A 24351-nucleotide genomic window follows, 5' to 3' on the forward strand; every position below is an offset into this window, starting at 1 on the left:
GTACATGATAATTGACTTGTTGTCGCCGTCCTATTGGGCCAACATGCATGACAGCTGCGTCACGAATTGGATTGAATGGGGAACAGATTGTGACATGCCGTTAGTGTTGATGATACAGACAAACCACAGGCATATGCATGCATTAGTCTAACGGTTGGTGCCCGACCGGGCCGACAAACGCGGGAACTGAGATGCTATTAGATGGATCAATCAATACTTTAGGCACAAGTTTAAAAAAGACGTCTCCAAGGCAGTTAATTTAAATCTTTATTCCCGGTTGGACCAGCATTATCTCCCCCAGACTTTTTGACATCGGGAAGATGGGCGATCTAGTCTCTGAAGCCGGTCCACGTGCTTACAGCTACACTCCCTTGCCCGACAGGACAATTAGGGTGTTGACGCTATACGGTGGGAATCCCGAGGACCCGCTTAGGGGTTCTCTCGAGTCTGTTGTCGTTGACGATGCCGGTGTTTATGAACCTCTCTCATATGTCTGGGGCGACGGGAATCTCACGCACGAGATATTTCTCCCTACTGCACGGCTCAGGCTTACAGCTAGTCTGTACAATGCCTTGAGACGGCTCAGAAGGCGGACTGGATCCCGACGCGTGTGGGCGGATCAGATTTGCATTGATCAGCTCAACAATGAAGAGAGGTCGCAGCAGGTGCAGTTTATGAACCAGATCTACAGGAATGGGAGTCACGTACAGGTTTGGCTTGGCCTTGATGAGCAGAATCTGGCGAAAGAGGCCTTTGACTTTGTACGAAGGCTAGCTGAGCTGCTCGTTAACAACAGTGAACATGCCGCCCGTCATGTAGACAGTTTGTCCGAACAGGTAGTCGATTACTGGATGCCCTTGAAACACATAACAGCTCTCCCGTGGGTAAGCTATTCTAGCCCGAATTGTTTACTTCATGTTCAGGATATCGGTACTGAGATTGCTATGGTTAGTTCCGACGTGGCTGGATCGTTCAAGAAATCGGCACCAGAGCTCCTGCAACCCTACATTGGGGGGAAGCAGAAATGCAGTGGAAAACACTGCACGAAGTCTGTGAGGAACTTGCAGAATACCATCATATACGAGTAAAGTTCAAGGTGGCGACGTCAACCATCAAGTATCTCTATCGCCGCTTCATCGAACCCGCCGCCCCCAGTCGGCACGACAATCGGTTCAGCTTCATCTATGAACTTCATCGAGCAGGGCACTTGCAAGTAACGGATCCTCGGGATCGGGTATTTGCCATGCTGGGCCACTATTCTATTCGTAAGGGGAAGAATAGCAAACTGAAGGAGATGAAGGCGGACTACATGAAATCAGTTGAGGAAGTTTATGTCGACGTTGCTGTGAGGGCCCTGACCGGAGATAATGAATCTCTTATTACTTTGGGGGCAGTCCAGCACATGAACCTCCCCTCCTCAACTGAAGCTTCAAGGACGCAAGAGCGCAAAATGCCACTGCCATCTTGGACACCGGACTGGCGGGCTCGTCATGGACATATAATGTCTGAACCTACTAGCCAGCACCGCGCCTGCGGCTCAAAGAAGCCCGATCTTCACGTCAGCGCATCAGTCCCAAAGGTGCTCAGCATTCGCGGCATCAGAATCGATTCAATCCAGAACTGCTCTGCTCCATTAGAAAAGGGAGCGTTTCACGAGAGGAGATCCGACCAAGGAAACACCAAGCGAGTCGCAATCGAGTCTCTCTGGATGGACATCTGCGGCAACACAAACGGTTTTGGTCTCGACGAAAAATACGTCGATAGCAAAGACAGCAGCTTCTTCGCCTACGTTCAGACACTGAGCAACGGCTGCATGGCCATTTACTGGCAAGATCATGCCGCTGAGAGTTACGGCGCCATCCGGCATGAAGAATGGCTTGGACATAGCGCTGCCTATCTCACCACCGCGGTCGACAAGGCGACCATCTCTCCCGAGCTGCATCGCCTGGCCGAGAAGGGAGACGCGCTGAAATGGAGCCGTGCGGCGACTGGCGCATCAAGCAATCGAAGATTTGCACGAACGACCAGGGGATACTACGTGATGGGACCTCAAGTCATGGAGGAGGGCGACATTATATGCGTGCTCTTTGGCGGGAAGATGCCGTTTTGTCTTCGTCCTTGTCTGGACTCTCACCGTTTTTTACTTGTTGGAGAGTGTTATATACATGGATTCATGAATGGGGAGGCGGTAGAGATGCTTGACGAGGGAAGACTATGTGATGAGATGCTTGAAGTTGTTTGATGGGACGCGACGTACCTAGTATGAGTCTTTTATCTCTGCGGTCATCAAGCCTGATATTCTGTACATTACATTCTTATTACATTTGTTGCCGACTCTAGCTAGATCTATGAAATAAGACAAGGAAATCACAAATCAAGACGTCTTATCGACGCAACAGTTATCCTACTAGGCGTGCCTCAGATGAGCTTTTTTGTTGACATCGGGCCAAGCCAGATTTCCCCCACCACCAAAGCCACCCCTTTTATGTGTTGGTACTACAACATCGTAGCGGATCGCGAAATCATACATAAATCTCAGTCCCAAACGTCTTGCTAATATAGCTTTACTTCCCTTGCTTTCTTGGTGAGTGCCTCTTTGCCATGCCTTTCACCCTTTTCCTTTCGCGAAGTGGTCTTTCCAAGAGCAGTATCCTCATCATCTGCTTCTTCGTAGCTTTCCAGAACCAATCCATCTTCTAGAGGAATTGGAGATTCAGCCATACTTGAGGTGATCTCATGGCCGATTTTCCATGCTTTGGCGATCTCCTTGATGTTATGTTTCCCGACCAAGTCAGACTTGTCAGGGTGGTTGAAAAAGTATTGTGCAAGTGCAGAATAGAAGAGACCTTCGTGTTCTAGCTTAGGGCTGTCCATCTGACTCCATACCACACGAGCCCGGCTATACCTGGAGCAAGACTGGCCCAAATGTTGTCGCATGATTTCGAAAGCGCATATGACTCTTGCTTCGCCTTTGATCCTAGGATCAATGCCACTCTCAGCTGCAAGAGTTGTAGCGTACTTTTCAAGATTATGCGACTCGATGTAGCAGTCGAAGGAGTCTCTGGAGTAGAGGATTTTCCAATGGACATCATGCTTTTGTCCGATACGCCAGAGTCGACCTTGAGCTTGAAGAAGGATTGCTTGGCTGATTGGTTGCTCTAGAATCAAGCCGCGATGACACGCCTTGTGGAGGTTCACGCCGAAGGCTGAGAGTTGAAGCGACGTCACTAAGCAGATGTAAGGTGTAGCTGGATCATTAAAAGCTTCAACGGCTTTGTCGCGCTCTGTTTGGGAGTTCCGGCTCATGTAGTGAAGGGTAGGGACACCTGCAGCCACGAGCAAAGCATTCACCATTCTATTTTTGCAAGTGTTAGTCCATCTGTCATTTAGTAGGAAAATGTGGGAGCAGGAGAGAAGGCCAACAACTGTTCAAAAAAAAAAAAAAAAAAAAAAGCCTGGGACTAATCGACATAACAACGGGATGGGTGACTTACTGGGATGTTAAAGGGTTGTTTGTGTATACCAACAAGCGCTCGCCTTTGGTTTGTGCATCCAGTGCCTCAAGAACGGTATATATATACTTGGGAGAGTCCCAAGCGACATATCTCACCTGATTGACTCGATCAGGCGGAAACCCAAGCTTTTGATTCGCACGGGTGTTGTAAAAGTTCCACTGGAGACCACCTGTAGTATCAAAAAGGGCAACTTGATCAACTTCTTCGTGTCCTGCAGCAAGACTTGGTTTTGAACGTGCGTTCCAAGCTTTCTTCCGTCTCTGGTATTCTGGAAGGCCGGACTCATCGATTCCCAAAGTGTTAATCCTCGCTTCTAAGTCGTCATCTAGATTTTGGGCAACACCAGCGGTATTGAATAGTGCGGTAGTCGACAACCTCTGGGGTACTTCGCCAACAGTGCCTTGCCGAAGATCAGATAGCCGCTGCAAGAGTCGTATGGAGGGAGTTGTGAGTTTGATGTTGTTGACGTCAGTAGAAGCTAATGACAAACGGCGATATACTGCACCGTTAAATATTATTCCAGCTCGTTCAAGGACATAACCCCCCGCAAGCACTTCAGAAGGACCCGCTTCTGTTGGAGTCATTAATTTGTCCGCTAAGATGTTGATATGTGCAGCGAGCTTAGCCTTGACCTCTGCTGAATGCTCCAATTCCACAGTTTCTGTTTTGAATCCGGCGATGCCCTTGCCCATAAACGTTACGTCACCATTTGGTAGTGTCATCATTGTAAGCATACCTCGTCGGACTGAGAGGAGCTTAAGAATTGGGCCAACAGCTAATGTTGAGACGCATGTCCCATACTCCTTGTTCTTGGCGAACTCCATGAAGAGATTGGGGTTCAAAAGATACGCTGGACCATTCTGATCTTCCACAAACGACTTGTACTCCATGGCTCGACGGAGTTCTCTTGGCGATAGCTGGGATGTCGTTTTGACTCTGCCATGGAGAACACGATTCAGTGTCAGAGGCTCTCCAACTTCAAGTTTGATGGACTCGTCAAAGAGGCTATCATATACTAAATCTCCAAAGAAAGCATTGGCATTCGTAGCGTCACCTTTCTGTTGGTAGCCAAACGGCCAAGCTGGGTCCCAAAGTACTCGCAAATAGCCGCTGATATCTCTTACGTGATTAGGCAACGGTGTGGCCGATACGAGAAGCAAAGCTTCTCGGTCAAGCTGGCGAACTAATTCGTTGGCCCTGGTCCCAGGGTTTTTGATTTGGTGACATTCGTCGCAAACAACAACGTTCCACATGTCGTTGGTCAGGGTTTTCTCGCTTCTTCTGATGTATGCTACTGTCGATTTATCAATCCGTCGGGCTCCTTTCTCCCCATCATTGCACTCTGGTGGATCCTCGAAAATTTCTGTTATCTCCTCGTCTTGTCTGTCATAATCGATGGCGTCTCCCTGAGAAGATAGTAGCTCCATTTGATCGCGTGTGAGGCTTTTGCCTGCGCGTCTTTTAAGAAGACGCCTGGTCGCAGTCGAGTATGCAGTGAGGAGGATGACTCGACCAGTCTATGGCACAACGTGGTTAGAATCAAGAGTGAAGAAATGGTTTTTGCACTTACCTCTGGATCTTGATGCTGCTTGGCCCATCGATCGACATATTTTTGGAGGTCTTGGAGGGTATCAATGGTCTTAATCTTTCGATCAGTATTTGCGCAGTTCGAGCGCGACTGGTAGAAAGAGTAAATGTTAAAAATGCCTGCCCAGCAAGAATTGACCTCGGAAAAAAATTGGCTGAGAGTGGCGGAGGGCACGAAGATGATGTTCGGCTTGAACACGCGATCACCATCTAAGAGGTCGAGAGCGCCTTTTTTATGAGCCTGTATGCGGTCATCGAGCAGAAATTTCAGAGTCAAGAGGGTAACAAAGGTTTTCCCGGTGCCGCAGTCGCTGAGTAGCATGGCAGAACGTAGTTTGCCGGAGAGAAGTTCTGCAAGTCTATGGGCATCTATAGGATGGTTATTAGCGTAAATGATACAAAAGGCGCGAAGAGTAGGAAACGAACCTGGAATCTGTGGGGGCTTTGCAGTGACACTTGGATTGTGAGGGTTTACCTCCAAAGTTGCGAGATCAATCCCTCGACTTTCACAAATCTGCTCCAAGTCCTGATTTTCAGGAATGTTTTCGCCCAGCAGCTCTCTCATAGCACGGAGCGAATCCAGTTGGCAGTCCAAATCTTTGTCGCTGCCCATAGTCCCGCTCTCATCGGCAAGACCAGTGACATCGCCAGCCGTGGTTATGGTCTGTAGCTGATATTGGTCGCCTTGCGATAAGTTCGGATGAGGCGATATTGTCTTGTACTCACGTAATGTTTGTCGAAGCAGGTCGATGAGCGATTGGCGCTCCTTTTCAGTCATCTCCGCTCTCTGGTGTTCTTTTGACAGAGTAGACATCAAAGTTCGGTGGAGGTCGATACCCGGGGCGGTGGCATGTAGGGTATTGGCAACCTCATCAGAAATAATATCCTCAAGGATCCTGTCATCATTTCCAACAAGCGACTCTCGTGTGGATTGGGGTTTCTTTCCGATGCTGTCGATGGCATCTAGAGCGCGCGCAATTTGTTCATTCGAGGCACGCTGTTCTAGTTTCTGCATTGCTTCTTTGTTGTGTTCGGGATCCAACAAGGCCATCTCTTTCGTAATCTCCACGGCAGCGCTGGAATAGTATCCTTCTTCCAAAGTCTGGGTTGATGAAATCACGTCGAGTGTAGCATAACCGTATATTTCCGATTTTTCAGCTATCCCGCGAACACCTACATAGCGCATTGGCCCTTGCTCCGGGACTTCTGTTGTCTTGCTTCGACGATTCTTGGTGAAAACAATGGCGACGTACGCGCGGAACCAATCTTCATGATGGAAGTCCCAAGTAAACTCGTCGCTGTTTCCTGATGACTTCTGACAGAATCTCTTGGGGTTTGCCGTCATGAGTTTATATGCCGCGCACAACAATGTCAAAATAGTGTCGATGTCCTTCAGCTGGACCTCTTTTGGATTGGTGATGAGCGCCTTGGTTCCCTCAGGTCTTAGAATGATGCACCTTTCAGAGCCGTTGTTCAGCAGCGGCTTCAACCACGGGCCTTCCCTGTCAAGATCCTTGAATCTGCTCTAGAGACTCATCGCCATGGGGAATTTTGCGGTACTTTTCTACTGATGTCGAGAATATATTTCAATCAAAGGGTGAATGGTTTGAGGCACTGTACTCATGTTAGCTGCAACCTAGAGCTGATGAAACGCTATCCAGAGATTTCCTGATGCAAAACTGCTTGAGGAGAAACACATACCTATGAAATCAGCAAAGTGTAACAACTCTGGCAAGGTATCGAAGCCAAGATACCCCGCCATAAGCTTTTTGTTATTTTGCAAATTCTCAAATTTCAACAAATGCGCATATCGAGGACGGTTTTTGTGCCCCTCCTGCCATTTCTTGACGGCGGTCGCAAGGTCCAATTTGCTCAAAGCCACCGTTTTCGGAGCGTGAAAATCTTCATTAATCGTCATTCCTTCCGGAAGCTGTGTTTTCGACACCGGGTATCCGGCTAACCACTGTTCCTTGGTAATCATCCTTGAATTTTCATCATTGGACACCTTGGTCGACGCATCTGATGATTCCTTATCATCGGAACTAGCCTTGTGAACATCATTCTCCTCGATCTGAGCCTGGTATGAGCCTGGTTGCCCATGAGTAGCATGAGGTTCGTCTTGTCTCATTCGCTTCTGCTCGTTGTCGCCCCCTTGCGCGGAGGCTGGCCGTTTGTTGTCGGTCATGGCCCAAGGTTGCCTTGTCGATGGATAAATTAGTACTGGGGCTGCTGACTTTGTTAGTAGTCAGATCAAAAGTGGACTGTATAAACAACTGTTGGGTCGAAATAAAAGCCTACCAACAGTCGTGAGAATTTTCAATGGAATGGGTCGTGAATCTTGTCGACGTCTCTGAACAATTGAGTCGAGACGAGACTGGTGTCTCAACTGCTTGATCAAATATATGATTAGCTGCTGCAAAGCGGGAAAAGCTCAGTCGCAAAGTCTTCAAAGAAGACAGCAGCCGCTATTAGGGGCAGAAGCGATGAAGAGAGAAGAGAAAAAGAGGAGGAAGGAGGAAGGAAGGGGGGTTTAGCTAGTCTTCGGGTCACCGCCCGGGTTTTTTTGCCGGGTGGTATATTTCTGTGGATCTGATGTGTCCGGCACTAATGATCCGGACCCACCGCCCGGAGGTTGGACAGTGGAGAACCTGTGCAAACGGCCGTGTCCGAAGTCCCTACAAGCCTCTGTGTATTTTAAATTATACTAATACTAATTTATTAAATTCATTTTGTAAAGATATTGTTTATTTCAAATAAAATAAATGTCATCACTATTATTTGTAATTAGTACTTGTAATTATATACAGGCCAGCAACCTGACCAAGAACTCCACTCCGCTGTCTCCAGAATATTCCCACTCATTGTAACTGAAGTGATCGAAAGAGTGATTGCAAATTAACTAGCTCACAGAGAGCGGACATATGGGCGATCCATGGTCGATTCACTTATGTGCGGTTGACTGCATACTTCACCGCTACTGCATGTTACCGCAAAAGTGAATGAAGGTCAAAAGTTTCAGAGTCCATCTCCAACTACTGCCTCGCTATCCCCGCCTTCGAGCCGGCCTAGGCACAGCCAATTGAGCTGAACAAACTTGACCCAGATCTACATGAAACCCTCCCCATTCATACACACCGACAAGGTTCCCCAACAAACGGCACTCAAGACAAAAATCTCCCTTTTTCTAATCCTGTACGTGACTGACAGGGTTAATGCGGGGTAATGCAGGACCGCATAATTCCAGAGGTCGGTTACGGAGAGACTGAACTGCCGCCTCCAAATGATTCGAGGGCATCAATGTCTCATCCATCTCGGTATGCTTTACTCCGCCCTTGATCCCTGGCAAATATTGGGCGGATAATCAATCCCTGCAGGCAGAAGTACAGTAAGCTGGGGAAGGTCGAGGTTCAACTCCACCCGCCATTCTAATTCTTCTTCTATTCTTCGACAACAGTCCTGGCGGTCTGGTTTTGGCCATCTTTTCGCAATGAAGGCGTCGCAGGACAACAAGGCGGACTTTGACAATGAGAAGCACGAAGATAATGAGATTGAGCATGGGGAGGGGTACGGACAGGATCCGCAGCGAACAGCTGCCATGACCAAGAGGGTTCTGTTCAAAATAGACACGAGGTAGGCTCTCAGACGCGATCTGTGAAATCAGAAGCAGCTACCGCCATTGCAACTAATGGCGTTCTTCACACAATTGGCAATCATATCAATGCTCACCAATATCGCAGGGTCATGCCAGCTCTAGCCCTCCTGCTACTATGCTCGTTCCTCGACAGGACCAACGTCGGCAATGCCAAAATCCTCGGCCTCGAAGCCGATCTAGGCATCACAGACAAGCAGTATTCACAAGGTCTGGCCGTATTTTACGCCACATACATTGCCTGGTGTGCCATCTCTCTCTCCAATCACCAAACACAACAATGCTGATTCACTCTGTCACAGCGAGCTTCCAAGTAACCTCGTCCTCAAGAAAGTCTCCCCACGTATCTGGCTGCCCTCTTTGACTGTCGCGTGGGGTATTATAACCATGTGTTTGGGGTTCGTGCGCTCATTTGGCAGTTTCGCTGCCGTGAGAGCGCTGCTGGGCATCGCCGAGGGCGGCCTGTTCCCGGGCATCGTGTTGTATTTGTCCAGCATGTACACTCGAGGCGAATTAGCCCTTCGAATAGGGATTTTTTATACCAGCGCGAGCCTTTCGGGGGCATTTGGTGGCCTTTTGGCCAGAGGATTGTCGGCGATTGGGCCAAGAGGCGGGCTGGAGGGTTGGAGATGGATCTTTATCATCGAGGGCTTGCTGGTAAGTCGGACGTTTCACAGATTCAAATTGTCATCGGCATAGCCGACTGTTAACAAATAACTAGACGATTGTCTCTGGGTTGATTGCATTTGTTGCGTTGCCAAATGGAGTCGCGAGCGCCGGGTTCCTCTCAACGGAAGAGCGAGACTTTGCCGCTGAGCGACTAGCAAGCGACAACGGAGGTCGCTTCAAGTATACCACTCCCTTTTACATATGATCCAAGGAACTAGACTAATAAGTATGTTCTTTAGTCCAGCGATTGAAGCTGAGGAGACGTTCAAGTGGTCAGAGGTTCGCCGTGGCCTCTTCAATGTCCAGATCTGGCTCACATCCACAACGTATTTCGCCCTCCTTTCGGGTGTCTATTCTTTTGGTCTTTTTGTAAGCAGATTCCTATTTTCAATTTCCCTGTACAGAGCTGCAAGTTTTGCGCTAACTAGGTAAAGCTGCCTACGATTGTCAACGATCTAAAGATTACGTCCAACGCCAACAAAGTACAGTTGTGGACTGTCATTCCCTACGCTGTAGCAACTCCTACAACTGGTACGTACATGCGTATGGTTGTATCCCTAAGACTTTGGTCTGCTGACCGTGACTTCAAACAGTCTTCGTCGCCCTGATTTCCGACCGCATCAAGCTACGAGGGCTTCCCATGCTCGTCATGCTGCCCATTTCTATCGCCGGCTACGCAACGATTGCCCACGTCCAATCTGCCAGCGTCCGTTTCGCAATGACTTGTCTCATGGCCATGGGAATGTACAGCTCCGTACCGTGTGTGTTAGTATGGAACGCGAACAATTCGGCAGGGCATTATAAGAGGGCAACAACATCAGCTCTTCAGCTAGCCGTGGCGAATTGCGGAGGGTTTGTTGCAAGTATGTCAATGTTCTGGCCCTTTTCTTGTGGAATATGGTGGCTAACGCAGGAGTTACTTCAACAGCATTCGTATACCCAAACAAAGACGGGCCCATATACCTCAAGGGGCATTCCATCATTCTGGGGCTATTGTGTTATGCGTGGTTTGCGTGAGTGACTCCTTCTCCTACGAATTCACTGAACGTATGGAAGCATAACTGACGGTTAATAACAGTGTCTTGGCCAATTTGCTCTGGTTGGCCAAGATGAACCGAGACAAGAAGATGGGCAAATACGACCAGTACGCCAGCTCTGGCGACGATCGCGACCCGGAATTCGAGATGATTCTGTAAAGGTTCTGTTTGTCGTTAGTTTTGCCTTTGTAATCCCAGCGAATATAGCTTCAATGTTCCCGACAGTTGTTCCAGGAAGGCCCAAAGCTTGCGAGTCAACATATCTGTATTTTTGTTTATCAAATTATCTCTCATAAAGAGATTCTATACTAAGGAAACCTCAAAGCCACAAGATCTAATATCCTTAAGCAGACGCTCTAGCGGCTGTGCGTACGCCACATCGTTCAGTTTATTGATGCTTATGCTCGACGATAGTTTCTCAGCTGGGCGCTAGCACAAATCCCAGACGCATAACTCAGAATCTCCTTTCGTCAAAAAAGCTACTTGCGTCTGCGATTTAGCCTTCTCCGCTGGTATTATAGACTATTCTTCACTGGATACTTTTTCAGAGCCGTCTGGGGTATCAATATAGCGAACCGCTGACACCAAAGTCGAACCGAGTTTCGTACTCTTGTATGCCTTCTGTTTTCTGGCCAATGACCACGTGTCTGCAGGGCAGAGCTAGTAGCTGATGCTCGCCTGAGGGAGAGGACGACTTGACAAGGAGATACAAACATTCCGTACCAGCTATATGTTGTTTATCCATTGTCGCAATCTTCGTTTCGAGACGGCCTGATAGACATAGTATATGGAGGTAGATGTAGTACATGGAGGTAGACGTAGTAGATGGAGAAATGGCATCTCCTTCTGATATTGCTCCCGAAGATAGTTGAAATTGGAATAATGGGTTGGTGCCTTCGGCAGATAGCTCCATACCACCAGGACGATACTTGTGTCGGAGATATCGGGGCTTTCAGAGGCAGACATCGCCGGATCAAGGCCTGCATTGATGCAGAGGTTCACAACGGATTCCCGGATCTCGCATTCTACCCCCTGAATGCCATGAGACTCGAATATTGCAATTGGATGCCCATCATGCCAGGACAGTGAGTCTGGAAGAACCGCGATCATAAGAGTGAGTGTATACTCTCCATTCAATCCAACTCGTAGAATATCGAGAGCGGTCCAATTTATCCCATCCACTGCCTTCAGAATCTGAGCCCTTAGGGAGGATGATCCGTCGTTCCACTGCTAGTGTAATTAGGGTTGCCTACCAACAGGTTGGAGGACGCTTGGATACATATTTTGTGTACCCAAGAATGTGATAGGGCCTGGCATTTGCGGGTTCACCCACATACGTGTATCTGACCGAGCGATGAGTCGAGGGCGTGATGGTAGCCCATAGTAGTAGAGGCTTGCCTCCTCCTCCAATGGCGGTCCTCCGAAATGCACCAGCTGAGCCATTGTAAAGTCGCAAGATCTGGATGTGGTTCTGCGTTTCTTAGGATCTGATATTGTGGCACTTAAGGTCCCCTAGACTTCCGGTGGTAGTGTGTCTGTATCTGTTGTGGTCTTGCGATGGTCTGCTGTTTTTCTCTTGGATGGCGAAGTCCATGTCGTGGTCTGTGACTCGTGGCCCATTGCGTGTTTATATCGTTGTCTCGATATTAAGTGGACTTCGGAGCTATCCATGTCAAACTCTGTTGGCGATGAAAGAGGAGTAACAAGAGCTTACATTGATCTAGAAAATCGGGAATCGCCCAGAGCTTACAAGGCTGAGTGAAGGTTGAACCTGCCAATGATTGTGAAATCCTCCGAGAAGAGGAGTCGCGATCTAGAAAGTGGTCTCCGAGTCGCCTGATCGATAGCATCAGGCCTAATATTCAATCCATTGATGACTTTTATCTATTCTATCATACCTAGGTACCCATTCTATTCCCTGTAATTATGATGCGAAAAGTACGCCTTTGGAACCAAATTATCCCATCAATACCTTTACCACCTCTTCAACTTCATCCGTATTCCCAAACACGATTCCGCCCCTCTCATCACATCCTTGCACATCCTTGGCCAAAACATCCTTTCCATTCTCATCCACAGCCTTTCCTCCAGCACATTCTACCACCAAACCTATAGGAAGAACCTCGTACAACCTCCTCAACTTAGCCTTGCTGGCTGACTCCACTGGATTGACGTAGACGCCGTGGCCTTTGGTGAGGATGTGGCCCAAATCCGGAACAAGCCCACCACAGTACCGAAGCGTATACTTTTTAGTGATGAAGGATGAAATGAGGGTGGCGTATTCTGAAGAGTCAGCCGCAAAACGTAGATTTGCAGGGGCAAAGTATCTGGTTTTGTAAGGGGGCGAAGAGAGTTTAATGTTGGCGTTAAGGAGCTCAGTCTTGTCGTTGTTACCAAGCCCCAGCTCAAAGCAGACACCCTCAGCAGAAGCAGAACCTTGAGGTGCATCTGCTTCCCTGATGGCTACAATGACAGTTGTACGTGGTCCATGAACTCCCAACACGGAACAAATCTGGTCTTTCGGGTTCTTCCCCAGCGCCGTCTCGCCTTTCCAGATTCCCACAATTGTGCCCACAGCCCAGTTAGGAGCTATGATTGAACTTCCATCAAGAGGATCAAAAGCCACAGAAAACCTTTCATCCGAAGAAGCAACAGTGGAAGCTTCTCCTTGATGAACCTCTTTCTCTTGGGGATCTTCCTCACTGCTGGCTCTCACCACAAGCGGACACTTTGCAAGCGCAGCGCGCATGAGATTCTCCGAAGCGACATCGACGTTGAGCTGATCGTCACCAAAAGAGTTTGCGGATCCAACGAGAGAGACGTGGTGCGAAGTTCGGAGGGTGGCGCCGATTTGAGAAATTGCGCTGAAGAGATGCGGCAGGAGAGACGTGCTTAGAGCGTGGAGCGTTGGAGATGGGGATTGAGTGAGCTGAGGGGGCAGCCACGGGGGGAGAGGAGACTGAGAGGCCATGATGATGACTGGAGCTGATTTCAATGTTCTCAGCGGATGATGCCAGAGAGCTGAATGAGTTGAGTTATGTTGTTAGAGTGAGGTGGCGAAAAGTCTTGGAGATGCGGGTTTTTGCTACTTTGGTGGGGTTTGGTTCAGCCCAGTGCTTGGAGCTGAGAAAACGAGAACCTTAAATGAAATGGTTCTAAGTCCGCCGCGATGTTGTTAATTCGACAGCATGAAAAAAAAAAAAAAAAAGAAATCCGATTCAATGAGGATTGTCGATTTATTTAGTGAGATCGGATTGCCAGATTATTCATCTCGAATTATATCGCTCGTGGTATCTCACGCCACATATCACGCCAAACTGTGCATTTATCTTCACTATCGCCACGACCGTCGAGCTCCCTGCGATGAGTGGCTTTAAACTAACTGCGATATCTGAGCTTACAGCGCAGGGGAAGAAAATATCCGATGTAATGAACGTAATAAATTGCCCAAATGAGGGAAAATTACAGCACGGCATGTTTTGAGACGGCAACTGGGTGAAAATACAACTCAAAGGGACTAATGCGACCAGTGCTACCAAAGGTGTATTGGAGACTCTATTATAGATGGACATACTAGCTCTGGGTATGTAGATAGAGTATATGTATGTTGGTTACAATATTTGGGTAGCTAATCCATCAAGAATTATTTCACTCGGCGGCTGGAGAATTATCGTCACTGGCAATCGACGTCGCCTGCAAAGTAGTTGCCCATATCGTACATGCTACTTTCCTCGCACTTTTACAACACCTTAAGCTTTGTGTTTGCTCATTGAGCATCCATTTAAAGGCAGGACATCCCAGACACTTCATCCAACATCTGCTTATCACCGAAGCATTTCTTCTGACCTGAACGAGCACTCACGCACTCAGCCAGCCCCAGCCAATCCAACTGAGCATCGATTCCAACTTCCAACACGATGCAGCAACTGACGTTTCCGATGCCTCCCACTGAGGAAGAGTGTCAGCTCTACTACTACGGACTTACATATTGCCCTAGACTCGTCGCACGCTCAAGCAGCCATGTTTGGGTAAAACGACAGCTGCCCAACCGGATCGCTTTCGCAGGCACCGAAAATATGGCTCCCAAAGCACTTAAAACTGTCACAGACCATGCCTTCATGCATATATGGAATAACCCAATATATACCCTACAGATGCAGATCACACTCGCGGCCAGCGCTGCCCAATTTATCTCCATCGACCTTTTCGGTATTGGATACGATGATGGAGTTAACAAAGATTTTCCTATTGCCCTTATTGTTACTGTTAGACCGCGTTCATTACCATGGAGTGAAGGATATGCCATTGCACGAACATGCAAATTGATCCTCGAATCTTTTAATATTCATGATGTGGAGTGCGAAATTCGAGAGCTTGTCATGGTTCATTGGTAATTGCTGCAGCAGGTCCAACGCGGAGTCCAACACAGAGCACACTGCCGAAATGCCAGCCACTTTTCAGCTGTCTTCAGCTCGAACATCGAGCGCAACCACTCTCGAGCGAGCCATGGAGTCGATTGTTGGCCCTCCTTCCAGGGCGTGTTTGGCCAGCTTCTTTTTTTCGCCTGAATTTACATGTATTACGGACCAAAGCCGTAGGAGCAAACAACTGGGGGAATGAATGTTGATTGAGCTATTATCTAAACGTGAGTAGGATCCTCTTTGTTCGACCAAGAGCATGGCTTACGTGGGGACACAGAGCGAGTTCGACAGCCTTTTTATAAACTGAGAGCGTGCGGATTGAAGACATTACCTACGCCAAACATACTTATTACGGATGGCCGTACTGGGATCCAGAAGGAGTTGGTTACTATGGAGGACATTTTGAAGCCGACTCAAACTTCTAAGCACTTGATGAGCCAAGGTTGGTAGTGGGAACCATGAAGCGAGACGGGGTTAATGTTGGGTCTCGGCAACCCATTGATATCTTCAAATGGCCGCTACTCAATAGCAATAAGCCAATAATTCTTTGTAGGAATTGCTACGTTGGGGAAGTTGATTGACTTGTATCAAATACCAATACCTTACTTGACCAGTGTATACCTATGCAAGTGAATTGTGAAAGCGCCATTTAATAATTAAGCCAGTTCATTCGGAAAAACTTTAAAGCCGCAAGACTTGATATATGCAAGTAGCCACTCTAATGGCCAAGGATACGTGATATGATTCCACCCATTTTGGTCTTCCCCTACTTCGATAATACCAGCAGGGCGTCGCTCCGTGCCCCAGACGCATGAACCAGAATCACCCTTCATAGAGAAGGCACCTTGTGGCAACTCATTGGCATCTTCTAGGCCACTCTTTGCTTGTGCTTTCTGCAAGCCCCTCTGGTGTTGCTGTATAACGAATCAATCACCTGGAGCTATTGGATTAACTTGACAGAACAACTACTTGGTTTCGCGAATCCAATCCATCCACTCGATCTGCATTTGTGTACTAGACCTCTCTATCTCTACTAGATTTATCTATGTCTACTATATCTACCTAAATCTACCCAGCTCACCCTAGAATGAAGCCAACCGAGACGCCAGGTTTTGTGGACTTTACTTCGATCGCTGTAAAATCAGCATTTATTTTGGACGAGTGTTGTAGAAACTCCATTAAAGAAAGCATGTAAGAAGTCTTCATCCGTGGGCAGGTCATTGGTGAATTTCAAGGCAACCTTTCGCAATTCTTTGAGAATTTCTGAGGGTATGTTCAAGGCCTTAAGGTAGGGGACTTTAAGGTGGAAGCCGCAGATTCCGTCAGTCCTCCTCGGGAAAATTGCTCTATCACATATCACATTTTTCTACAGTGGATTGCGAGGTCTCCGCTCTCGACCAGGGAACACAGGTTCATCGAGATGATCCTTCGCGTACTCAAATTGTTCGTCGGTCAATGGTGAGCAGGCGAATATGAGACCCTCTCTAAAGGGCCTTCAGCATCTCGACAGACGAGGCCACCTGTGGAGTCGAGCATGGCGACTTGGTCTACCTCCTTTGTCCCTGCAGCGAGAATTGGTTTGGATCGCGCCTTTCGGATCTCTTGCCGCCTCTGAAAGTCTGGTAGTCCAGATTCATCAATTTCCTTGGAGTCAAACTGGCTCTCTTCGGAATCGGAATCCTCAACATTTAGAGTACAGCCGAAAAATATCACTGAGGGCATTCCTTGAGGAATTCCCCAGCGTTCCCTTTAGCGGAGGTCGGAAAGCCGCTGCAGAAGGCGGGCTTTCGGAGTGGCCAAATTGATGTTACTTACTTTCATTGATGCAGGTGATAATCGGCGGTACACGGCACCATTCAACACCATTCCAGCCCTCTCCATGAGGTAGCCCCCGGCAAGCATCTCAGGAAACCCTACCTCTGTTAGCCTTATCAATTTATCTGCTAAGACGGTAATATGACTCTTCAGAGCATGTAGGCGGCCCCCTTCTGAATCTTAACAAAGTCTTTGAATCCTTTTGCTCGAACCTTCTCGCGGGCTGTCAGCTGTTCTATGGGCTTCATCCTACCCGAAAGCACCCGCTTAAGCGTTAAGAGGGTTTTGTACATCCAACTCAATCGAAGAGTCGAAAAGACTAGCGCATACCGATTCCCTAAAAATGCATGCCGGTCCTCTTTTTGCTCAAACCTAAATGATCATGCTGGATCCCAAAGTACTCTAAGGTAACCCCTGATGTCCCGGATATGATTTGACATGGGCGTTGCTGAAACGAGGAGAATGCGGTCTCGATCTGGCTGGCGAATTGACTTGTCTGCTGCTGTTCCTGTATTCTTCTTATTTTTATTTTTAGGCATTCATCGCACACGACGAGACTAGGAGCAAAGCATCTCAATCCATCTGGTAAATCAAGTAACTTCAACCAGTGGTGATCCATTTTTAGGTCTATTTAGATCTATCGATATTTTTTCTATCTATTTACATCTACCAGGTCTACCATATCTACCTAGGGCCACCAGATCTATCTAGAGCTACTGCATTGTCCATGCGCCATGCCCACAGTACTGAATATCGCTTTACCAGAATATCATGCTACATCCACTTATTGTTATCACGGATATTCCTGAGTTCAAATTTCGATAGCAGTCCAAACTTCATAAGTATTCTTTTGACGCATCTCTACTATAGATTAACTAGAGTTGCTCGGCTTCACACCTCAGAGGCATATAGAGCAAGTGGTAGTCCGCCTTGGCGTGTACAAGTATACAAGAAACCTGCCGTATTTTGGGCAGTTTTGAGGCATTCGTGCATATATGCAGTGTGTTTTCCATCTTACAGCGTTTGGATACCATCCAAGGAGCCGTGAGAAGCCGCCAATTATTAGTCTTACATATGAAAAAGGAAAATGAACAACCCGATTGGTCAAGTCGCGTGTGTGGCGAGATAGTCGAATGTTGATTGGATATACCTGTAAATGTGCCCGCATACTTCCCTTAAGATGGATGGAACGCTAACCGTGTTTATACTAGCATCATGCGCTAGGTAAATTAGCATCCTGAGCAGAAAGGTCTTGACAAGCCTCAAAAGACGTGGAGAGTGTGTGTTATGCTCCAAAATGAGCCTCTCGTCATGGCAGTTAAAGCGGTGCATAACCGTAAAATGCCCAACCAGTCATGCGATGCTATCAAAACATCGCCAATATAGAGAATTTTTCAGTGTGCGTCAAGCTGTTGCCTAATGCGCTCCAGGTACATCCTTACATGTACCCTTACGACGGTATGACCCGGCTCGTCCGTCGTCGTAAGGACTGACCAGACCGCGAGCAGCTTGCAACAGAAAATTAGAAAAGCGCATTAAACATTTCAAGTTGCGCGTGCAAAAGTAAAAGCCGAAATAATAACTTAATTCACTTCCTTGAATTAAATAAACCAAGAGAACATCGCTATGCAAGAACCCCTATCTATGTAACCAGTGTTGTAATTTTGTGCCACGGTCGTCTGCCTCGTAGTACAAGTTACCACGACTCAAGTGTGCGCCTTTCCCTATCGACTTGGTGCTCGAGATGTAGAATTATGGAGGAAATTTCTTCCATAAACTTGTTGCAATCGTCCCTCTTGTAGAAAGCCCATTTGGCCACTCCAATTGTTTTTGTCGCTTGGGCTTTTCGTTTGTCGACAAATCCCGTAATTGGAGCCTGTGTGCTGCAATCAGCCCTGATCTGGGCAGCTTCACGTTGAGCTATGCGGAGGGCGTCTTGAACGGCAGAGAGAATCTCTGCTGCTGTTGGTTCTCGATCTTGCGATACGCTATTTGTGTGCCCAGTCGTATTCATGGATAAAAAATTGTCGATGCGGTTCGTATCGTGGATGATTCTTGAAATGGTAGCGCAACGGGAGAGGTGCATGTTGAGACCGATCTCATAGACTCGAAATTCGCTTTCAAACCGGCGAGCCTGCTTGAAGCGTCTGAAAGACTGTTGCAGAAGGTGAAGAATACTGGCTGTGGCTCCTGCAGCATCCATTGTTATATTAAAAATGTTTTGAGCATGAATTATAAAGTTCAGAGTAAGGCTCTCGAAATTGAACCCCATTCGAAAATCGGGAGCCCATAGATACATGCCGTGGTATCCATGGGATCGCTGTCCTGCCAAGAGATGCGCCGAGTTGTGTTGAAACGAGTGCAAGTGGTCTGTTTCTGAATCCCCACTATTTAAGGAGCAGAACTAGCGCGGCCAAAGGCCGTCCAAACCAGCAGTAGCACAGCCACATCCATGGATGCGAGAGACGTCTCGGACTACTCTAATTGCCCTTCGCTGTCGCCTTTTGTTTCGCCGTCCAGGCCATCTTTTTTTTGGCAACTGCCTTATACTCTTCTTCTGCAAGGGTAAGCTATTTGCCGTGAAGCATCCATTTCAGGACATGGATGACATCGGTTCGATGTTAAGATACGTACATACAACCTGAAATGTCAAGCACAAGAGGCTTGAACGCCAAGTGTAGGAAATGCTAATGCAGCCGGAATCTGAATTGACAAGCCACAGTGTTTCTACAGTAGGACTGCAACACCACCCACGAGGGCTCCATGGCACAAAAGAGACGGGAGTGATGTAAGCCCGTCTGCTCAAACGTATAGGCGTTATCGAGTCTGGTAAGTGATAAATCTCCTCCTTATTTGTCTTTTACTAAGATCTTAATATTCTTTAAGGTCTACAACCGGACTCATGATATTGAACTCGGTTAGGTCAATCCATCCAAGTAAGGCGGGACTTGGTTGTCCAAAGTCAATTGGTCATTCGGTCCTTACCTATTGAGTCGTGACAACACATATGGGGTCTACCGCAGGGACTAATAAAATGCTATCCAGGGCAACTGGAAATCAGAGTTCGGCCTAAGCAGATAAAAAGGAAAATCAGAAAGATTGCAATGTCAACCAATTACTTTGCCTGGCAAATTTAGATTTGGTGTACAAGAGATGTCTATAAATTGTCAGAAGTACTGCAAGCGATTGAGGCGGTATAGAACTAACATTGGCATATGTCATAAGCTCTTCCCAAATTGGGTAATTGATCTTTGCTATCAAGCGTATCTAAATTTGGTTGACTTTATCTCCATAATGCCTCTAATCGCATAACCCTATTAATTATGGCTAACCAGAGTTCGGACTGCCAATTGGCATCTTCCTCTCTGTTATCATTTCCAGGCCCTTAATCAAGTCAAATTTTGTGCGTTTTGCGGCAAATTACGTTAAGGTACAATATATAGGGGCAACAACAATAATAAAGCGCATTGTCTACTAATTAACGACAAGGGAAACGCGGCACTCTGGAGCGACTCAAGACCATCGTCTAACTCCCAAGCTATTTACGGATAGCTAGCCGCGGGGAATGCATCTCCATCGTAAAAGCGCGAGCTAGGAGATAGCAAAAGTGGGCTTCGGCACACTTGTTCTAGAAACCAAGCGTTTCCCCTTGCAAACTTACCCTTGTCATCACTGGACATAGGCATTGTTTACTATTCAGGGTGATATAAAATATATTGAATATAAGCGCTAGTGTTATAAAGAGAATCTACCTTTGAGTTGTACATTTACGGAGCGGAGTGGAAAATGGTTTGGGACACAATGCCTGATAACCAACCGCAATACCCTGTTCTGTTCGTCGGCCCGACATATATGAGCCTCAATAACAATTCCAGCGCCGCTTTTTGAGGCTTCCCCCTAAGAGGCTAAAATTCCCGCGTTCTGTTGATCTCGACTCTACGTACCAGTCATTCATGGATGCTATCACGGCGCTTGGTGTCGCCAGCGACATCCTCGCTATCGCAGAGTTCAGCGTACGGCTGCTCTCAACCAAGGTCTCGTCGACGATCGAGAGAAAAGGCGAAGACAAAAACTCCGCACTCGAAGACTACAGAAAGCTGAGGTTGGCACTCTCCAACAAGAATGCTTTGTTGCAACGGCTACCGCTGGCAAGTCCATCGCCAGCGCTGAAAGATGAGCTGGCCCTGTTAGAACTAGCCACTTCTTCTCTCGAAGACTCCGAGATGCTGCTCGAGACTATTGGGAACATACCCGAAGATATTTCAGGGAATAGACTTTCGCCATGGAGGATAGACGCTACAACCTACGTTGATTCCAAGCTGGGAGGCAGATTCAGCTTGGAGAATGTAAAGCGGCTTTCTCACATTGTAACACGTCATGCCAGTTCCATTCTGAGGTAAGTCACGCGAGCTTGCGGTACCCTTTATAGGTTTAACTAACATCTGGTGTTAGCTTCCGGATCTCTGAGCTCAACAAGACCATCGAATCGTTGGAAAATGTCAAACAACAGTTTAGACCGGAGCAGGAGTCTCGAGTCAACTCCATTTCTCAAGACGTAGAGAATCTCCGGCTCGAGGTTCAGAGGCGGTCAGTGGATCTGGACACGAAGAACTCTGTGGCCTTTACGGATAAGGATATCAGACTATTCAGCGATCGATTGACTACCTTGATCAAAGCTGAAGACAACATGTTCGCGGACAAAATCGTCGCCAGTCTAAACTACTCCAGTCGACCGGTCCGCCATGACTCTGTCCCGCAGGCACACAAGAACACATTCCAGTGGGCCTTTGACTCGCGGCTTTCCAAGTGGTTCAGCTCTGGAAGCGGCATCTTCTGGGTTTCGGGCAAACCGGGCTCTGGGAAATCCACGTTCATGAAATTTATTGCAAAACACTCTCAGACAAAGGACTTGCTCACGCAATGGGCGGGCTCGGCAGACACTCTCGCTGTAGCGGTGCATTTCTTTTGGATTGCGGGAACACCGATCCAGAAATCGTGGCAGGGACTACTCCAGTCCTTGCTCTTCGATGTCTGCCACAAACATCCCTCAGTTGTTCCACTGATCTGTCCCAGTCGTTGGGAAGCTGCCAAGGCTGGACGCTGGCAGACTGCCGCTGAACCGTGGTCTGTTTCCGAGCTTACGGCTGCGCTTAGAGCATTGGCATCAGCAGATCATATGCCGCTGAATATATGCTTCTTCATTGATGGGCTTGACGAGTATGATAGCGATCATGCTGAGCTCTGCAAGGTTCTCTGCGATATGGTAAACTCTCCTCACATCAAAATGTGTTTGTCCAGCCGTCCGTGGGATGTATTTGAGAGGAGCTTCGGTGGCGAAGGCAAAGAGAGACTCGACATTCACGAATTGACTCGAAACGATATCCGAGAATTTGTGGGCGATCAGCTCCAGGAGCATCCAAAGTGGGCTATGATAGAGTCCGAAACGGCAGCCTCTGAGAAGTCTAGTCTTATAGAACAGATCGTTGCCAAGGCCGATGGCGTGTTTCTCTGGGCTTTCTTCGTGACACGATCACTCCGAGGAGGTCTCTCCAACGGCGACAGAATCAGCGATCTGAGCCAACGTCTCAGTGGTTTGCCGACTGATCTGGAGCAGTTGTTCAAGCACATGTTAGAAAGCGTGGACCCAGTTGACCACCCCAAGATGGCGGGCATTCTACAAGCCGCTGCTCATGCATTGGAACCTCTTCATATCGACCTCTATTGGCAATTGGAAAGGGAGTTTGAAGAACACGACTATGCTTATCGATGCCTGATAGGATCCAGACCACTAGAACAGATCTCGACGCAGAGAGAGCAGACGACTCGCAGCATAAATGACAAGACGAAAGGCTTACTCAAGCTTGTAAATCTGCGGGTTGAGTTCCTCCATAGGACAGTCAAGGACTTTGTCTTGACTAAAGACTTGGAAGAGTACCTGCGCAGCAAGCTCCCAGATGACCATAACCGGTTTGTCTCCATTGCCACTGCGTATCTCGGCTTTCTCAAAACCACATGCCATGACACTTCACTCGTCGCTGGGATTATGAGGCATGGGATGGGACTCAACAGTGGGCCGTTCATCTCGCATCTCAACCAGGCCCTGTTTTACGCATCGGAGGCTCTGAAAGCGGACCAGTTTGCTTCTCATCAATACTTCCGTACTGCGACATTACTTGATAAATATGAAGAGGCCATTGAAGCCATGGTGCGCGCAAAGCACGTCACCATCAGAGGAGTCAACTCTGAGGCTTGTCACCCTGCGTTACCTTTCCGGGAGGAGTTACTCAAGCACAACCTGACATCTTACATTGAAAAGAGAATTCGCGAGCAACCTGAATTCTTCAACATCTTTGACGAATCACCACTATTCGCCGCGCTCACACCCATGTCGCTCAACAGCGGCGAGAGCCCAGCTCCCGTGGCCAAGACCCTCGACCTCATCCTCCAGCGCGGAGAGAATCCAAATGTGCTGCCTCAGGTGAGAGGCCCACACCTCAAAGAGGCGGCATCGCCTTGGATGCTGTTCGCTCGTGGTACCATGTCTGTCTTCAATATGCTATCGGGGCCCCTCATGTTTCCCGCTCTACGATGGAACGATTCTCTAGATAATGCCCTCTTCGACCTTCTCTTGTCCTACGGTGCACATCCTAACAAAGCCCTCCTGGACCGACCAGGTGCTCACACCGTATTCTCACACTTCTTGAAGATATCTACGTCGCGTTTCCTCGGTGAAGAGTGTTTCGAAGGCTATCTTAGAACCTTGGATGCCTTCTTTAGGGCAGGCGCAACTCTTGGTGTCCCGCATAATGGAGCTATTGACCCAGATGCATTGGCTGCGTTTGGGAATCTTGCGAGATCGAACCCGGAGGAATCAGTGCTAGCTTCTTATTGTACCGAACTAAAGGGTCTCATGTCGAAACTGGCAGCTGATCCAGGGCGAGCTAGGTTCCTCTCAGCTGTGACTGAGAAGCTCATCGTGCATTGCTCCGGAGGGGACGAAGACTTGAAAAGACTGGTATTGGCAATATCGGAGGGTCTCCCCCAGTATGTTGCCGAGCCGTTGTTGCAGGTAATTGATAGCAAGTTAGAGATGCGCAAGAAACGGGGAGACACACGGAAGAGACGTCGGGAAAGCTGGGGTAATTCGTCATATGGTGATGGTGTCAAGCAAGTTAGGGGAGAGTAAGACGACAGCTGATCAGCTTCACTCCGGTGGAAACAACCGCTGATGTATTGCAAGAGCCGCGGGCTGCAGCCCTGTTCATACTATCACAGTATTCTGGTAGACGTCTTCCAACCCCCTAGTTTCTTGTGTAGCACCCAATGAAGTTACTAGAATTGTAGTAAATCTAAAGAATTATAAAGCACTTGATTCTCTGATAACTAAGTATATTTTTTTTAGTTACTAAGTAAGGTCCTGGCGACATCGCGTTCGCGAAATTCTCCTCTATAGTGTGTATGCAAAAACTATGTAACAAGGCGCAATATTGACAACTTTAAATGAAACGATCCAACTGTGGCTTTATCTAGACAAAATATATCCTTGAGATGTTCTGTATGAGCATTCTGAATCCTAAGCTGCTTAAACACCAACTGGATACTATACTAGATTATTATGTACATAGGTAGTTACAAACAAGTCAGATGAATATTTATAT

General features: G+C 47.8%; 7 protein-coding genes across 7 annotated transcripts; 4 read left to right on the forward strand and 3 right to left on the reverse strand.

Moving 5' to 3' along the window:
- Positions 1 to 320: 320 nt before the first annotated feature.
- Positions 321 to 2242, forward strand: T069G_09842 (heterokaryon incompatibility protein (HET) domain-containing protein; the record flags this gene model as incomplete). The annotated part of the gene is made up of 3 exons (XM_056177052.1): positions 321 to 884; positions 953 to 1345; positions 1400 to 2242. 3 exons carry the CDS (start codon positions 321 to 323, stop codon positions 2240 to 2242), a joined length of 1800 nt encoding a protein of 599 aa, XP_056025530.1.
- Positions 2243 to 2553: 311 nt separating this feature from the next.
- Positions 2554 to 7287, reverse strand: T069G_09843 (uncharacterized protein; the record flags this gene model as incomplete). The annotated part of the gene is made up of 7 exons (XM_056177053.1): positions 2554 to 3355; positions 3495 to 4014; positions 4081 to 5032; positions 5086 to 5471; positions 5529 to 6622; positions 6671 to 6716; positions 6804 to 7287. The coding sequence occupies 7 exons, from the start codon at positions 7285 to 7287 to the stop codon at positions 2554 to 2556; spliced, it is 4284 nt and encodes a 1427-aa protein (XP_056025531.1).
- A 1302-nt stretch (positions 7288 to 8589) lies between these two features.
- T069G_09844 (major facilitator superfamily domain-containing protein) lies at positions 8590 to 10616 on the forward strand (the record flags this gene model as incomplete). Its single annotated transcript, XM_056177054.1, has 9 exons — positions 8590 to 8732; positions 8840 to 8995; positions 9054 to 9408; positions 9473 to 9600; positions 9660 to 9789; positions 9849 to 9951; positions 10014 to 10283; positions 10349 to 10433; positions 10499 to 10616. 9 exons carry the CDS (start codon positions 8590 to 8592, stop codon positions 10614 to 10616), a joined length of 1488 nt encoding a protein of 495 aa, XP_056025532.1.
- A 1798-nt stretch (positions 10617 to 12414) lies between these two features.
- On the reverse strand, positions 12415 to 13428 carry T069G_09845 (uncharacterized protein; the record flags this gene model as incomplete). The annotated part of the gene is made up of 1 exon (XM_056177055.1): positions 12415 to 13428. The coding sequence occupies one exon, from the start codon at positions 13426 to 13428 to the stop codon at positions 12415 to 12417; it is 1014 nt and encodes a 337-aa protein (XP_056025533.1).
- Positions 13429 to 14374: 946 nt separating this feature from the next.
- On the forward strand, positions 14375 to 14851 carry T069G_09846 (uncharacterized protein; the record flags this gene model as incomplete). The annotated part of the gene is made up of 1 exon (XM_056177056.1): positions 14375 to 14851. The coding sequence occupies one exon, from the start codon at positions 14375 to 14377 to the stop codon at positions 14849 to 14851; it is 477 nt and encodes a 158-aa protein (XP_056025534.1).
- Positions 14852 to 18389: 3538 nt separating this feature from the next.
- T069G_09847 (uncharacterized protein) lies at positions 18390 to 18896 on the reverse strand (the record flags this gene model as incomplete). Its single annotated transcript, XM_056177057.1, has 1 exon — positions 18390 to 18896. One exon carries the CDS (start codon positions 18894 to 18896, stop codon positions 18390 to 18392), a length of 507 nt encoding a protein of 168 aa, XP_056025535.1.
- Positions 18897 to 20646: 1750 nt separating this feature from the next.
- Positions 20647 to 23879, forward strand: T069G_09848 (AAA ATPase domain-containing protein; the record flags this gene model as incomplete). The annotated part of the gene is made up of 4 exons (XM_056177058.1): positions 20647 to 21089; positions 21146 to 21280; positions 21344 to 21706; positions 21767 to 23879. The coding sequence occupies 4 exons, from the start codon at positions 20647 to 20649 to the stop codon at positions 23877 to 23879; spliced, it is 3054 nt and encodes a 1017-aa protein (XP_056025536.1).
- Between the last annotated feature and the right edge of the window lie 472 nt (positions 23880 to 24351).

This window comes from Trichoderma breve, chromosome 6 (assembly GCF_028502605.1).
Source record: "Trichoderma breve strain T069 chromosome 6, whole genome shotgun sequence".
Lineage (NCBI taxonomy): Eukaryota > Fungi > Ascomycota > Sordariomycetes > Hypocreales > Hypocreaceae > Trichoderma > Trichoderma breve.